Source organism: Manacus vitellinus, unplaced genomic scaffold (assembly GCF_001715985.3).
Source record: "Manacus vitellinus isolate BGI_N305 unplaced genomic scaffold, ASM171598v3 scaffold_15_pilon, whole genome shotgun sequence".
Classification (NCBI taxonomy): domain Eukaryota; kingdom Metazoa; phylum Chordata; class Aves; order Passeriformes; family Pipridae; genus Manacus; species Manacus vitellinus.
Window position 1 is genome coordinate 7,804,083 of NW_021939122.1, and position 17,491 is coordinate 7,821,573.

At 40.9% G+C, this 17,491-nt stretch overlaps 1 protein-coding gene across 1 annotated transcript in view; it reads left to right on the forward strand.

Annotated features, from left to right (window-relative positions):
• The window catches only part of RPP30 (ribonuclease P/MRP subunit p30), a 17,924-nt gene extending 641 nt beyond the window's left edge, over positions 1 to 17,283 (forward strand). Inside the window, exons 2-11 of the mRNA XM_029958553.1 lie at positions 750 to 842; positions 1,157 to 1,213; positions 1,895 to 1,969; positions 2,515 to 2,586; positions 7,942 to 8,031; positions 10,150 to 10,266; positions 13,660 to 13,689; positions 14,121 to 14,158; positions 15,273 to 15,352; positions 16,833 to 17,283. Coding sequence (XP_029814413.1) covers positions 750 to 842; positions 1,157 to 1,213; positions 1,895 to 1,969; positions 2,515 to 2,586; positions 7,942 to 8,031; positions 10,150 to 10,266; positions 13,660 to 13,689; positions 14,121 to 14,158; positions 15,273 to 15,352; positions 16,833 to 16,942 — 762 coding nt within the window. The 3' untranslated portion in view covers positions 16,943 to 17,283. The remainder of the gene's footprint in view (positions 1 to 749; positions 843 to 1,156; positions 1,214 to 1,894; positions 1,970 to 2,514; positions 2,587 to 7,941; positions 8,032 to 10,149; positions 10,267 to 13,659; positions 13,690 to 14,120; positions 14,159 to 15,272; positions 15,353 to 16,832) is intronic.
• Positions 17,284 to 17,491: the final 208 nt, after the last annotated feature.

The following is a 17,491-nucleotide window of genomic DNA, read 5'->3' on the forward strand; positions in this document are numbered from 1 at the left end:
GGTGAGCCTTTCCTTCCCTCCGCGCCGGCCGACCCCTCTCCCACGCGGGCGCGTGTTCCCCGGCGCCTCCGCGCTCTCCCTGCTCAGCCTGCAGTTTTCTGCAAGTGCCCGGCTCTGAGCAGCGGGGGAAGCTCGTGGTGTGCTTCGCAGGCTCTGTGTCCGCTTATCCCAGCGTAACAGTTGTATTTTTCCCAACGCGGACAAGTTTTTCCGGCTGCAGTTTCTTATGACCCGGCTCTTTTCCTGCAGAACTGTTGTACAGCCAGGTGCTGCCTGCCCACTGTTTGGAGGTGATTTAAATGCCCCTGTTAAATTTACCATCTTCTTTAGAGTCCTTCTGAACGACACCTTTCAGTTTCGTCGGCATCATTTTGAGTCCTCATATTTGCCTTCTCCCATAGTTGTGTCTCTCCCAGCTCTGCGTCGCCTGCAGTTTTAACAACTGTCCTGAATGTACTTAACAATTTTCCGTAAAGAAAGTAATAAACGGGGCCAAACTCGGCCAGATCTTTGAGGACCTCAACCCCAAGTATTCGTGTTCGTAAAGTTCTGCCATTGAGTAAAAGTTGTCAGGCGGGGATATGTTAAAAGGCAAACAGTTTGGTTTTTTTATTTTAAAACACTTTCTTGGGTGAACCAACCTTTTAAAAAAAATAACGTGAAAGCTAAATATGTACCCGATTTATTAATTTTAAGACCTTTAAGTAATGACTGTTTAACAGTTTTTTGATTGGATTTGTTTCCATTAGTTTACTGGACAAAACACTCTTATTGTGTGTTTTTCAGTGGGATATTCTGCAGTTGCTCTTAATCATGTCATCGATTTTAAAGAAAAGAAACAGGTAATTTTTCTTGGGATTATTTTTTAGCGTATTTTCTCTAGTAAACCTACTGCTTTATTGCATGTTCCCAGATAGCTTTATCTGCAGAATGCATATCTAGACACAAGTAGAAAGATCTGTATTTGTAAGAAACTCCCATTTTATAATTTAGTATTATTGCCCTTGGGTTAATTTTTAGTATGGTTTGTGTACTGTCCCAGGGAAATAGTTTTGTTAACATGGTAAATTTCTTCTCATGAGCGGAACACAGCTTTTGTTTAGTTGTAAACCTAACCCATCACATTTTTAATAACTTTGTTCTATTCTCTTTTAAGGAAATCATCAAGCCAGTATCTCCTTCAGAGTTGTTTCCATCTTTGCCTATTGTACAAGTATGTGTAGTTACATTCTATCTGTGTATTATTATTCTGAGATACATTTTTTTGCCTTGGTGTGTTTGTATATGTGATTTTGTATATTAGATGTTAATCAGAAAAGAGAAATTTGTCCGTTGTTTGATGGTTAAAAACACCAAGCTTTGGAAGAATGTTACACTCACATTAGTCTCTATTCATTATTGTAGAAATTTTTAAAGATTGCTTTATGTGAATTTTGAATCTGCTTGTAGTTGAATAATTACAGTACAGTTCTTGAAATTTGAGTTTTGGAAATAACTTCCTGGTTTTGATGGAGCAAAATTTGGATATAATAAAATACAAGACTATTTCAGGTCATTGATATTAATTCAGGAACTTGCAGTGGCCTACCTGGGGAATTATAGCAGTAATAAAACATACTCAGTTTTTCTGCGTGATTTTTTTTCTTTATTTCTTTCTTTTTTCTTTCTGTTGACCCTTACTCAGAGAAACACAAGTGTCGTTCTTTGTAAGGACAAGTATAATACCAAAGAGATAATATAAATTAGGGAAGTGTAAATACAGACTTTGGAAAACTAGTATAGTAAGACTATAAGCAAGGCACCGTTTTCTTTTTATACCAGGCTGGGTGGAAATCACCACAAATTTTTTTCTTTGGTGGTTTTTAAGTCTTTTATATTATTTCTTGTTCTGTAGGGGACATCTAAAAGAATTAAAGTCTTAACCCGGCTAACACTTGTTGTTTCTGATCCTTCCCACTGTAATCTCTTGGTAAGTATATTTAGTAATCGATTTTCCAATTTTTGTTTCTTTTTCTCAGTGAATAAATAAAATTTTGGAAATTTTATGGGGAGAACTCCCTAGATTTTATAGGGCACTCAGCAGTGATTTCTCAGATTGCATCTTTAACAAATAATGTGATCACGAAGAGGTGCAGACTTACAAGACTGGATATGGCTTCTGCTGATCATGTGTTCAATAAGAAACAGTAGTTCTGTTCCTTGGTTCTTTTCTTCAATTTCTGGACTTCTGTGCATAAACTGGAAGACCATGAGCAAGCCTTGTGTCTGGTTGTGTTTTAGTGTTACATGATTGAAGCAAAAGGTTTAAGTGCCTTAGTAGGTGGGTGGCAGTAAGGCTCAAATTGAGAATGTATGACTTCACAGTAGAGACCTACTGTGTAGTTGGATGATTATTGGCTTTATTTTAGTACTAGGAAAAAAGAATTTTTCTTCTCATTATTTTGGTTTTAATCATTGTGCATAGATTTGATATCTGCCAGAATTAAAGGTAGTAATTTTTTGCTCCTTTTGTAGAGATCAACATCTGCAAATATAAGGTTATATGACATCATAGCAGTATTTCCAAAGACTGAGAAACTGTTCCATGTGAGTACAATCATCTGATCTGTAATGCTTATTCAATAACTTTTAGTACCTTGAGCTAGTTTAAGTACATGCTTTGTTTAGATTTTATTTCCTATTTTATAAGGACCTTATGGGGCTAATTAAGCATTATAGGCTGCCTGGTCAGTTAATAGTCTGAGCAGGTTGGGAGGGATTGCAGGAGGCTGCAAGGCCTTGAGGTGACAGGTCAGAGCCTGAAACATCTACCTGTTCTACCTGATGAATGGACTTGTCTGCCTCTGCACTGTGGTTGCCTTTGTGTGCCTTGTACTCTAATGAGGAGAGAAAACATCTTTTTTTCCCCCTGATATATGTGTTTTATCATCATGTAGAAAAATTTTCTCTTGAACTTTAATTTCTCAAACTCTGACTTCCCCAAAACACACTTGTGATCTTCTGTTAGCATTAATTGTTCCAGGTTTCTGAAATGCTGGGGAGGATTTTAAAGTGGAACTAATGTGATTCTGAGAGTTACCTTCTTCCTTTTAGTCCTAGGTCCTCTCCTGAAAGTTTGTCCAAAAGAATAGCTGATATCTTTCTTCTGTTTCTTTTTCCTTCTTTATTTTAAATCAAAAGAGGAGCAGGAGCTTACAAGACAGAGCCAGTTCTGGTTGTCACAGCATCTTATGAACAGATAAACTAAAATTTCCAAAAGTAAATATGCCTGATTAAGCCCAATAGCCCTTGCTTCATTGTCAGACTGAGATTTCTGTTTTTGTTTTGAGTGTTTTGGATGCTCAAGTTGAATGAGAGAAGCTTCACTTCTGTGATTTCATGATACATCTGTTGCTTTGCCTGCTGAGAAAACCATTGAGGCTGTACAAAAGTAGAACAGCCTCAGGGGAAACACTTGAAGGGCAGACGGTCATTTTCTCACTCAGATTTTATCCTGACTGTTCAGAGTAAACTTGCAGCTGAAAACTACCTCCACAAAATTGGTGAGTCTTTGAAGGTGTTACTGAACAGGTGTTGGTGTTTGTAGCAGTGGTAGCACCCCCAGTATGAGAGTAAATAATGGGTGTGAATAATTTGCAAACCTTAGTTAGGACTAATTTGTGACCATAGCTCAACAGCATTGTTTCTCACGTTGGTTTATGTTAATAGAAATGCAAATATTTTGAACAAGCCCCCCAATACTCTGTCATTTCTGTCATGTTAGAAAAACAAGGTGTTGCTAGTGTGTTTGACAGTGAACTGGTTTGTTTTATTTCTGGTGTTTGACTGGAGAAGACATTAGTGAGAGTTGATACTTCTGAATACAGTGATGTGCAGTAACTCTTTAACCATTACTAAAAGCACCAAGCATTGTATTGTTTTCCAGCCTTTATTCATAGCTGGTATGTCTTCAATACAACTTTCATACCAGAAAAAATCCTAGTTTTAAAACACTGTCTGAGACAGAAAGATCTCAGCTTGGCTTGTTGGGTGATAGGTGTTCACCTCCATTTCCCTCATATTTTTATTTAAATTGTTCTCAAATGCTTGTTAACAGCTGATGTCAATGTTCTGATCAGGTGGAGCACTTTGAAGCAAATGATGTTTTTATCAGATTTTTTCTTACAAAACCCAGTATTGTGATGTCTGACCTGTTGTAAGCTCATAAATATAGTTAAGTCTGAACTGTGAGAGTAGATGGAAGCATCCCATCTCTGTCAGCCTTGGCAGTCAGGAAGCAGGCGTGCTTGTTGTGTGAGGCAGTGTTAAGGAGGCACAGGGACACCAAAAACAACTGAGAGTCTCTTTGGAGAATTTACTTTCAAAGGGAACTTGTCAGTTTAAAACTGAGTCTGGTGGTTGGCTTTTCTAAAAAAGTTAAAGCCACTTTCCAGTACTGTTGAGTACCTGTTTTACCACTTAAAAATTATATTCTTCTGTTTTGTTTTTCTAAATTATTTCCCCTCCTTTTTGAAGACTTGTCCAAGTAAAGTACAAAGCAAGAGGCTGTAGAAGAAGGTGAACTTTAAAGAATCTTTCAGTAGAAGAATTCAAGCATTTATTATAACAGTTACAGCTTAATAAAACTAATTTCTGAATTTATTTCCCGTGCAAGATTTTAGGACTCTTGGGGGTGTGATGGAGGCAAACGGTTGTAAAATACTTTTAAGGACCACTCTCCACCTCTCTCTTTTGATCTCTGGCAACAGCATAAAATCTCACTTCTTAAGTAAGCTCAATCAGTTATCATATGTTTAAACAAGTGCCTGAAGTTAGATAATCAGCAGGGGTATGCTGTGTTGTTTTTAGGGGAAAGATGTGCTCTCATTTAAGGGTGATTATTGTTTATTTTCAGGCATATCATGAGTCCTGCTGTAGTTGGACATCCAGCTGTGGCGGTGCTTAAGCTGTCATAAACATTTCTGCATGAAAAACACTCATTTCTGCAGGTCCCTGACTGCTCTGCTGATGAGGCTGCTTGTATGCCTAGCTGCCTGGCAGTTTGCTTTGAGGAACCTGCTTTTGGCTGAACAGTAACCAGAGTTTTTGCCAAGTTATTTTTCAGGCAGATCCGCTTTTGTGCTCTGATTCAGCCATGTGGGTCATTGTGGCACAAAGTGGATGGCTGTGCTCTGGGCAGGCTAGTGCAGATAGAGACTGGTTAAGCTGAGACTCCGTGCAGTGTGTTAGGACAGAAGCAGGATTGTCAGTGGGACCATCTTCATTGCTTCCATGCTGGCAGCACTTTGAGCTGGGGATGGAACCCAAACATGTTCCTTGCAAACCACATGAGGTGAAAGACTTCATCCTTACATGTTCACGTTCAGGGCAGGTTTGAATGTGTGGCTTTTGTTTTAAGATTTTAGATTTTCTAAACTGTCTGTGGAGGACTATGTCAGTTTTGTAGAGGTATCGACAGGGAGTCTGACACAAGTGACATTACATATGGGGTTTCAGCACCTACATTTGGCTCTTATGACTCATGGATGTTTCTCCATTAAGAATAAAGCCATCTAGAGTGGGTCACAAATCAACTTCATATTTTAAAATTGGCTTTTGGTAATTCAGCATTACCTCAAGGGTATGAGGAAGCTATATTTGCCAATTGTAGAACAGGCTTCTTCTTTAAGTCTCCCAGAAGGATTGTTTTGGGCTGCAACAGGAACACCCACTCTGTGCCAGTAATAAGGTCTGTACCTGTTGCTTTTCAAAACTTTTGCTTTTTAAGATTTCTGAATGTTAATTGTATTAGTTAGCTCTGTTTGCTGTTTGTAAGCAATTAGCTGATCACCAGTATCTAAAAAAACTTGCTCGTGTAAGTTTCAGGATGTAGTGCAAAGCCAAATTTCAATGTTTTTTCCTAAAATATTGCCAAAGCTTGCTTCAGAGCATCCAAACAGTGGCAAATTTATTTATTTAGGGCTGTCTAGAGTTTCCCAGCAGATGGGGCTCTTGCCCACAGTGTGGCCAGGCAGGTGCTGGGCTATGCAACCACTGCATGTAATTTTCTGTATGAAGTTGTTGTACTTCAGATCCTTTCAGCAGGCAGGGTAACCTTAAGTTGCCTGCATGTGTGACTTGTGAGCCAGAGATTGGCTGAACATAAGAATGTCTGGAGAAATCTCCTCTCCAGTTTTCCGTGCAGTGCAGGAATTCCTCAGGAGGAGGTATGACTCTTAATTTTGTTTTCCCTTGGTGGTATTTTCTGAAATGTTCTGGTCACTGGAATCCTGTAGATATCCTGGCATTTGAGTCACTCTCTCTCCAACTGTGCTTAATTTGCAAACTGGAAAAGACTTTTCCAGTGTTTCTGGAGCTGATTAGGAAGGCTTGATTTCTCACGACATAGGGAAGCTTGAATGCTTCTGATGTCTGTTTTTGCTTTCCTTCATTTTTAGCATTATCTCTTCCTGTATTTTCTATGGCCTCACTGACATCCTTTCAAGAACATGATTCACAGCTGTTTGTTCTGTGCATGTTCCTGTTAATCACCTCTGTCTGGTAGTTTGTGTTTCATGTAAGACAAGGAGGAAGACTGGCTGTAGTAGGGCTGAACTTCCACATGCAAGTTTAATTCTATGCAATAGATTCCAACAGTGTCCTGTCTAACAGAGCTGATAAACTTTAGTCTGAACGGCCTGGTAGAGATATTTTGACTTCAAAAACCTTGTGGTTTGACTGCATGTGTGCTGTGGCTGTCTTGTCTAGGAGGGAGCGCTATCAACAGCTAAGAAACATTCCTAAAGCTGGGTGTCTGCTCTCATCTCCATCCAAATTCCCTGCGAACAGACTGGTAGAAGAGTAGTTTGCAAAGCAATAGGCTGCCTTGCATCAGAGCAGCCCAGCCCTGGGACTACCCGCAACCCCCGCTGCTTTCATGCCGGTGGGAGGAGGGATGAATGGTTGGCGCCTGGCCCAGGTGTATTTGGAGCAGTTGCTGGCAGGTTTCTGAAAGCAGAGAGTTCCCCTACACACAGAAAATTCCTTTTCAACTTCCTCAGCCTATTTTATTTTCTTTGTTACAACGCTGTTTGCAGAGATTAGTCTGGCCCTGTGTAATCATCTTTATTGGGTAGGCACATATAATTCCTGCATACCTTGTGTGCATGTGGTCAATGTAAACTAAGGGCTCCCTTTTATGTGCAGTTGATTTTCCCTGTATCTCAGTGTGATGAGTCTCCACCCGTTGGTCGTTCCCTCCATCTCTTAATACAACCTGTAAATTGTGGTATGAATTCAAAGTTAAATTTTTAAACTGTAGCCTTCAGTGCCATCTTCAGGCCCCACCAGAGGTGTGGCTCTCAGAAAAAGCTGCCCATTCTCCACCTAGCCAAGAAAGAGAGGCTCTGTGGATCGGTCTCCAGTACTGGACATGCAACACCACCAGTCACTGTCTAAAATTCTGCTTTTCTTTCAGTTTTTGTTGCTTTTGGTAAAAATAACTAATCCTGAAAACAAACAGGTGTTGCACTGGAAGTAGAGCATGATAGGGTAGGGGGCAGTTCCTGGGTTGTTCCCTTTGTAAACTGGGGTTGTTCCTGTCACAGGTTGAACCTGTGAGTTCTTTTGTCAAAAGCTAGCATTGCTTCTGCATGTCCTCTATCAGATAAAAACAAAGCAGTAAGCCTTGCTTTGGGGTTGGTCATTAATTTATTGGAAAAGTAGCTCTCTGAGTGAGGGAAGACTTGAGGTTTAAGCCTCAGATGCTCAGGCTGTGCATTTGTAGCCCTGCTGTTCTATTGGCATACCTGCATGGCATAGTACGTCTTAATTTTAAAACTGAACTGACCTTGGAGAGGCATTTGTTGCATTAAGAAATGAAAGAGAACATTAATGCACCTGAAGTTGGTTATGCATTTTCTTTGGCATATCTAATAACCTGTTCCTGTCTCTTTGCTGTAGATAGCTTGCACAACTCTAGATGTGGATCTGGTATGCATAAATGTCACAGAAAAGCTGCCGTTCTACTTCCGAAGGCCCCCTGTGAATATGGTAAATTTACATCTAATTGTTTTTTTGCCGTTAGACTGAACTGACATTAAATACAGAATTTGTGTTGAATTCCCTACTCCTTTCCTCCCACCATTCCCATCTAAGCAGTTCTTTTATTTTCTTGCATAATATATGGTGTTGTTCCAGATGTCCCTCACTTCAGGGCCTCCACTGCAGCATTTAATACACAGTGATGTATATTCTTTCTTTTTCTCCTCCTGTCCCCCACTTAAGAAGGCAGAAGTGGTGTTCCCAAGGAATGGAAACAGAGCCTTAAGGCCACTGCTCTGCCAAGCAATGAGATGTGGTGTGATTGCTGACTAAGCTGCTTCCCAAACCAGAAGTGGTACAGCTGTGTCAGAATAGATAAACAGCCCCGTGATTTGAAAGACAAGAAACATGAATGACAGTGTTAATTTAGGAGAAAGATGATGTACTGGTTACTTGGAAGACAACTGTGTTGAATCCATACTTAGACAAAAGAATGTCTTGGTAATTGAACCAAATGTGAAATTGCTAAATATCTGCTGTGAGACACAAGATGACTGTCAGCGTGGATCCAATATTTTTTTAATTCAGTTCTGCCTACTTTGGTGGCTTGCCAGAAAGTTTAATCTGAACATGCTCTTAGGTGAACTAGTTGTTTCCTCTGAATATATGTCCAGGTTCATTCCACATGGGTATTTTTGGCTGATGTAGTCCTTAGTGCTTAAAAATTTAAATTTGGAATTGGCTAGTAATCCTACTTCCTTTTCTCAGAAAGTTTGACCTAGAATAAAAATTAAAAATTAGCTAGAATTAATTCTGAAACAGAATAAAAATATTACATCAGATTTTATTATAAACTGAGAACTTTAACATTCCACCTGGAATAACAATTTTGTATGAAATGTTGTTTGAGAGTACCTTAGCTGCCTAAAACTCCAGAAGATGATCCAGGTAAGGAGCTGTGTGGCTCTTGGAGCCCTGTGTTGGGAGACATTTTCCTTACAAGCTACTTCTCATCTTTCACACTCCCAGCTGCAAGGCATTCTGTCTGTTGGACTGGTTTTGTGCATCCCAGGGCAGTCAGTTTTGGTTGTTACAATGCCAGACAGACAGATTGGCAGGCAGCTGAAGTGGTGGGGGTGAGGTTAAAAATCTGCTTGACTGGAAATTGGTGTATTGCCATCACCTGTTTTGGTTTTGATAAAGTCCGGCTTCTCTTGTTTGCAGATGTCAGACCAGTTCTGTGTGAACCATTTGATGTATACATAGCTTCTGTTGTGCTTGCATGCAGAGGTCATGCATGGATGGGAGCTGGATTAATTCCATCTGTATTCAGTTACTGGACTCTCTTACAATATTAGCATTGCAGCATATTTTAATGAGTATTAAGCATAGAGTATCACTTCAGGCAAATGTATTATAGGCCATGGACCAAAGAACTCCCAGCTCTAAATTGTGTCTTTATCACTAGTGCACTGTGCCCCATAGCAAGTTGCCTAACCTTTCTCTGTTTGCAAAAACAAGAATACTAGGCTTTTGGTGAGGTACTTTGATAGATAGCAAAGGTTTTAAAGCAGCTGAAAATATAATCAGTATTACTATTTGGAACCTCTTCTGTGACTCAGTGTTATTTAATATTGTCACAAATACCAGAGTATGCTGTGAGACAGGAGAAGAGTCTTGATTGCTGCTTTTATGCAAGGACAAATTCTTCATCTGCAAGACATGGGTACTGTGGGAAGTGGTGATCTTCCTTACAGGAGGGTGTGGGACTAGAGGAGTGGAGTCCTCAAGGTTTCAACACTTGTTTCTGACCAGCAGTGTTTACCTGTTTCCTCATCTCTGTGATAGTGTAAAGCCAATTAAAACAACTAAGTGGCTGGTAATTCTGTTTGTTAAACCTCATTTATCTGTCATCCCAAGATTCAAGTACACATACCTGATGTACAGTGGAGCTTTCCCCTATGATCCTTTCATGCTATGCTGGGCTTTTGCTGGAAAAATTCCTCCTTCATTTTTTCATATATAAAACAGTTAAACTGAGAATAAGCTACATCAATAATAGACAGCAGTTGTTAGATTGTTAGGCTTCTCTCCTTTTGATTTTTGATTACTCTCTTTCATGTGAAGGCAATAGATCGAGGCATTTACTTTGAACTTCTTTACACGCCTGCCATCAAAGACTCCACAATGAGAAGATACACAATTTCCAATGCTATCAGCCTGATGCAGATCTGCAAAGGAAAGGTAAGCTCTCAAAGTGAAAACTAGGTAATTAATTCAGTTCAAATTCTTCTAGAGTTGTACAGACTGAGCCATTTTAAATGAGTTTGATGCCAGGGTATCTGAAGCTGTGACTGAATCCTTGCCTACTAACACAAGGACACAATTATTCTAGTTCCAGATACTTCCAGCCTTTCACCACTGCCTGCTTTCTTAAGTTGTCAAGATGTTAGATTCTTTTTTTCAGAACAACCTATGTTTTTTTGTGGTGTGCAATTCCCAAAACAAAGATGGGAGGGGATGGGGAGAGAATAAAGTTCCAGAGATCTAAGATTTGCAATAGAACTGAAATCCATGCATTTCTTTCAAATCCCCCATTTCATATTTCTGATTGACCAGAAGCTCTTTTATTGATATATTGAATATGGGGGGATAGAAAATGATAAGAAAAAAAGTAGAAATCTTGTTTTGTTAAATAGTTAGTAAATTCCCTGTGTACAAAACAGACCCAACAGCTAGCTGGCTGTCAGCCAAGACTTTGCTGCAGTCAGATCAACTGCATTCTTCCATGCTACTGAAACCCAAGGAAGAAGTAATGCTGAGATGTCTGTAATCCATTGCTTTCATAACTTCCCTCCTCCCAGGCTACCAGGTTAAGCTGTCTGTCATGCTGGGTCCTCTCAGGACATGATTTTTTAATAGGGAAGCATATCAAAATACATACCAAGTTAAAAGAAATTGTAGCTCCCGCCAACTTTATTGGAAATGGCCTTTGCCACAGCTAGTCCAGAGAAGCTGAAATTGGCCTTACCCTGCAAATCTAGTCTGAAGTGGGATATAGAGCTTGGAAGGCAAATTAAAAGTAGATCCATCATTACCTCAGTTCCCCTCAGGCATGGCAACTTTTATAGGACAGCAGAGTGGGTCAAGCAGGTTAATTCCCTTGGTGCTACAGAATAAAGTAAGTATTTGCACAGTCTTTCCTGAGAAGCCCAGCTCTGGGAGTTAATTGCACAAAATACTGACTTGGGCATGAATTATATACACAGCAGGCCCCTTTCCTTTGACATTCGTTTTTTGCCAGTGCTTCTCTTTCCTCTGTGCAGTTCAAGATGTGCTTCTCACATGGTTGTTGATTTGGAGAGGACCAGTTGAGTTGATGTCACAAACAGGGCAAGTGAGATGTTCAGATGCTCAGGCTTGCATGCTTTTATTCTGCACCTGTCAGTCTTCAATCTGTAGCCAGCAGAGCTGGTTGTTAGCCCTTACTGACAGTTTGCTTCCATCAGTCGTGTAAAGGCGCTTTTTAAATTTTTTTTTAATGAGACAGGAGATGGCTGGTCCATAGACTACTTGCATTGGCACCTGGCACCCAAGTCTTGCCTTCTGTAAAGTTTAGTTGCTGAACTTGCAGAACCTTTTGGATCCTTTTGTTCTTCCTCTGTTGTAGCAGGGCAGAGAAACTTCCAGAAATTTGCTGGTGCCTGCATTGCGCGGAGTCCTTAAAACATGTTAAAGTGTGCAGGGGATGAAGAAGGGATTTGCCTGCCTTGCTAGTCAGAAGGTGTGCATAGCCACAGTCCCTCACCTCCTGTGTTTTGGTAACTGAGTCTGAGTGCTACCTGGAGCAGTGTTCTGAACAGCTGCTGTCTCCTTTACCTGGGGAGATAGTGTTTTGCCTTTGAGTTTTTCCCTTTAGCCCTTCCTGTAGATTTGCCTTTGCCTACCTCTCTTTTTGCTTGCTAGCAGTGCTTTTCTTGTCTGCTCTTGTCTCCTTCTCCTGTCTTACCCATCCTCTAATGGAAGCCAGTTGCCTTTGAACCAGGCAGAGCATATCTCCCATGCACAGTGGTGAACCACAATCCTGTGCTGGTTCAAGATCTTGCACAGCTGCTCTGGGAGCTTCTCTGAGCCTGGGACACAAGCGTTAGTTGCTACAGCTCGGAGCAGGAGACTTGAATTTTCCCAACAGACTCTTGCAGTCAGCACCACTGAAGCTCAAAAGCACCCTTGGGATCCATAGTGCAGTCAATTTAAAGGTGAACTATGCAGAAAGAAATGTCCTAGGCACCATCAGGACGTGTGCTGTTAAGTCACTGTGATGTATGTATCGCTTCTGGCCTTCCTTATGGTAAGGCAGAATTGTCTGACCCATCCTCTCCTCAGCACACAAGGAAACCTTGGGCACAGTGTGAACATACAGTCATTTTCATGTAGCTTTCACATGTTGAGTTCCAGTTGCACACAGGGCATTTTCTTCCAGTGTCTGCCCTTCTCTTTATGCTGTGGAGGTGGCAGGACAAGCATAGCAGTGTGAGAAAGGGATCTAAAGCCCCACCTTGAAAGTGGAGGTGGCATGATGTGTTGGTGGTACTGACGTCAGAGAGGGAAAGCCTTTTGCTGCCTCAGTACAATTCTCATTCCTACCCACTCAGGCAAGAATTCCCAAAGCTTTTTATTCAGTGTAATAAGAGGTGCAAAGCAGTTTTGCTGCTGCAGAGTTTCCACCTGTGGAAAACAGTCTCCCCCTGGGTGAGCATCCTTGGAGGTTTAACTTTAGAAAAGCTCTGGTAGCTGAGCTGTGGTGTCTGCCAGCCCCTGTGTACTGACATACCTGTTTTGCAGAAACCTTTTAGGAGTGAAGTGAGAAGGATTTCTTTCAGCCTGGCAATTTTCGTAGGGGTGCCAGTGTTGAGGGTATGGCACAAATTGGCAGCCACTGCCTAGGTGTAGATAGGTTTCCTGAACCACTGTGCATCTGATTAAGGCCAACGTGAATGCTGAGCTTAGCATCAAGTTGTACTGCAACAGAGTAGGCTGAAAATTCAGGAGCACTAAACTGTCTAAAGGCACTATCTGTAAGCTGCTTTTGGGGGATCCTGGACTCCTAAATCCATGTCCTTTACATCTCAGAGCGCGTTGTTGTTTGTATGGGGCATCTTTCAGCTGGTGTAAATAAAGGGGGCACTTCTTAACACCATGTCTGCAGCTCTGCATTTTTTTCTTTACCCTTAGGGTCCCTTTGAAGTCCACTATGAGTGATACAGGCTGATAGGTACTTGCTTAATGCCACCACTCTTGACATTTATACTGCTTAGCCTGTCCCTCTTAAAGGTGCTGTACTTACTCAACTCCTATATCTCTGTGAGAGGTTTATAATTGCAAGGGAGGCTTGTGCCAGTGCCCCTCTCTGTGTAGGGGACAGGGCAATAACTGAGTTTAATCATGTCCTCGAATTAAGATCCCACCCTACTAGAGTTCACTTCATCTGAGGGCCTCAGATACTCTGATGTTTAATTGAGCTCTGAGCCTGAACTTAGTTAATGCTCATAAAGCCTTTGCTGTTTTCTGATTATTTTTTTTTTCATTTCTTGATGCTGTCTGACAGATAAATGTTTGTCTTCTTTTGTTTTCCAGAACATAGTTATATCTAGTGCAGCTGAAAGGGTAAGTCCTAGATTTTTTTTTTTTGAAGTCAGAACAATTTGAAGATTTATCTGTGGCTTAAAATACAGCTTTAATTAAAAACTAAACATATAAAAATTGTAAGTTTAAATATGATTGCCAGCTTTAGGAGTTTTTTAATCAATCTGCTTTACCAAAGAATTGTATTATGGGTTTGGGGATTTTCTTTTTGTTGTTTTGTTGAGGCTTCTGGGGGGTTTTTGTTGCTGCTGCAGTATTTTCCATGACAGTTTTTTCCCAGCTGGGGACTCTGCCAAAACAGTGGTATTTGTTTGATTTCCTAGTGTATCTTCAGCAACTTGCTCTAATGTAGAATTTAATCTTGCCTTCCTGATAGCCTTGTCCTGCTTGCTCACTCTGTCAGCCTGCAAGCAAGGGCATGCACATATTCAAACTTCTTTGTCTTTTTTTAGCCTCTAGAACTACGAGGTCCTTATGACGTGGCTAATCTGTATCCTTTTCACCAGTCAAAGACAGCAGTTAGTAGTAACACTTGAAAGTTCAAAGTGGTTTTGAAATTCTTTCATCCTTTACAGTCCTTGAACTTTATACAGTGATACTTGTTGGTGACCACTTCAATGAATCAGGGCTCTCTGTGTGTGTGGAAGTAGCAACAGATCTTGGTCATGGGGTGGTATGAGTAGTCACTGCAGATAGTAATGTCTGTGTTCAGCTACAGGTATGTTTTGTTGTGATATACATTGATGTTGTGTGGGTGAAAATGGAGAAATGAATAAAAAACATATAAGTCTACAGACCCTGCAAACCAAACAAGAAATTATTACTTAGGATCTCCAAAGTGCCACATATTTGGTAGCAAAAGCTATAAAATTGTATTTATGTAAAATTACAAGAAGTTCCTATCTGAATGCTGATTACTTCTGAATTTTCCAGTCCTTAGTTACATATGTAACGTTAAATAAGTGGTTGTGTTCTGGAAACCAAGGAGAGTGTCTTTCCTTCCCTTCTTTTAGGAATTCAGATGCATTTTTATGGCTCTCCCCACCCCACAAGCACATCTCTGGACTGTCCCTCGAAGGGAAGGAGCGTGCTCTGAGTCATGAGAACTGTGTGGGAGGTTGTGCGGCCTGGAAGGATTTTATGTGCAACATTTTCTTCCCTCTTAAAATGAGCAGTCAGGCTCAACCCAAATTAACACACCTAATCTGGTGTCATCCCTGCCGAAGGTGGCTGGAAACTTTTCAGCATGATGCTTTTGTATCAGGCAGTGTCCTTTCCCCAAAACTGAAATTTTCCATGGGGTGATTTTTTTGCTTGATTATTCATGTCTAAAATGTTCCTGCATTGACAGACTTTTCTTTTCAAAAGTACAGCTTCTTGCCTGGTAAAAAGCAACGTTGCCAGGAGGGCTGCTGGGGAACTGCAGCCCGGAGAATTGGGTGCCTCAGTTCCCTGCCTCTGGGTAACCTTATGCAAAATGTCACTTTGAATTACAGCTTTGCTAATTCCCAGTTATTTGTAGAGTAAGCAAACCTATGTGCCGAGAGACTTCCCTATTCTGTTTGCTCCTTTCTGTGCATTTTGATCCTGAGCAATGCTGACAGAGGTTTGCTGTTTGGCCTGTCGGAAAGCGAAGCAAAGGCAGCTGTGTCCACCAACTGCAGAGCCACCATGCTTCATGGAGGTGAGCACTTGTAAGCTCCTCTAAGTAACATGTGCATTTGCTAAAATAAATTCCTCTTAATGCATATTTTCCAAGAGGTCTGAGACCTTACAAAGCAAGTCAGATTAGGATTTTAGCTCCCTTGTGCAATGAATGAAGAGGAGCTTGTGTGGCAAGGTTTGTTTTTTTTTTTTCCCATGTAACCATGTTAGCAAATCAGTGGGGGAACTGGTGGTGTTGTCTGTGCTGGAGCACTCACTTAACCACATTAACGAGTCATAAATGGTTTAGCCAAAATAGGGACCTGCCTGCTGTGCTTCATAGTGAAACTGTCCCCTGTTTCAGAATAGGTTCTTAGTTTGTTGATTTTTGTTGTTTATTCTGATGGCAGTTTAACTTTCTGAGTAGTCATCTCTTAATTTCAGCCTCTGTCAAGGTTTGTTGGGTAGGTGTGACTTCTAGTCACCTTCCCAACAACTTGAGTTGCTCTAAGGTGCAAATGCACAGTAGGATTTGGGCTGCATCTCTTTTTTCAGTAGAAGTGGGGCTTGAACCTGCTGTAATTTGCAGCAGGTAGCTTTGATCTCTTGGTGAGGGCATTCCTGTGAGCAGGGTCCTCCTCCAGCTTGCTGCTCATCTACATAGAGGCATAGAGTGTGTTGAAAGAATTTTTGTCAAGTTTATGTAGAATTTCTCAAGACCCTCATCTATCTTATCTGTCTATCTTATCTGTGAAATTAAATAGCAGATGTTGTTTCCCTGTCCCCTAAAGAATTCTAGCCCAGAATAAGTCATTATATTTTGGCAAGGTTCTTTCAGAGCCTCTTTGCTAACAGACTATTTGTAGGGAATTTCTTCTACCTTCAAATTTTGCAGAGAAGCCTCCCACCAGTCATTATGAAGTTGGATTGGGCTTCACCAGGTTCTTTGGCAAACATGAGGATTTTGGTAACATCACACACTAGTAGTTTATGGTAATGTTGAGGGTTTGGTAAATAAAATTCTTGAATACCATAAAGCCACTTATTGGGTATGTAGGGGATCCTCTGCCAATATAGCTGTGCCAGTATAGTCTGTTTAGGAGTCCTGGAGTATGTGAATGCATTTTTTTAATATTTTTTTAAGAATGGTATTTTTGGCTCAGAAATGCTTTTGACAATGCTTCAAGAATGTGTCCTTCTGTGACTACTGAACTGATTAAGCCTCGTTTCCTATGGGTTGGTGTCTCTGCAGCCCTTCAGTCCCTACAGACCTCAGTTTTTCCTTGTTTGCTGTAAATCTACGTCCACAATTGTATATCCCCCCATAGTTTCCCTATTCTGTAATGCAGTGAATCCCCAGCTCCTGCCCCTGCAGTTGCTTGCGTGCTGTGTACGCTGACTGGCTGGTTGTTCAACATGTTGAACTGTGCTTTGGGGTATGGACATCTGAACTGAGCATGCCTTAAATGCATTAGTGTCATTTTATTTGAGGTACTGCAGCTTCTGCTTGTATATTCCAGAAACTCGGAAGACTGCCTGTGGGGTGGTGTACACAGTGAAGAAGCCTCGCAAGGTTGAGGAGGAGGAAACAACAGTGCCAGCCTGCAAAAAAGCTAAGACTCAAGCTTGAGGACTGAAACAACTGTCAACAGGAGCCTCTTCTTTACCTAGTGTTGAGTCTTCCTCCACCCTCCAGCCCAAGTCCTCCCTTACTACTTTGTTTAGCCTGGAGAAGAATTATTCCTCTGGTGTTCAAGTGAGGAAAGCTGTGTGAATGAGACTGCTGAATGTTAGTTCACCACATCTGAAAGGTCATGCTGGGCTTCTGGCCAGGAGACTGACTCTTCACCTGGCCTTAGGTCTCCTGGAATTAGTGCAAAGTCAATGGAACATTTCTAACATGGAAATTTTCACTTGTACATGTGCATTCCTTTTTTATTAAAAGTGTTTCTAAGAACACATGCCTTCATAGTCTAGCTCTTACGGTTTCTTAAGTTTTAAATACGTCTTTGTACAACTGCAAACCAGTAGATGAAGTTTACCTTCAATGGCCTGTGAAGAGATAATAGTGCAGTAAAAAAAAAAATCTGCTTCCCATTCCATTTTGTGATCAATGGCTACAGTGAAGATCCCAGGATCTGTCAGTTGCTAGGAGATATCTTGGATTTGTGTTACAGTA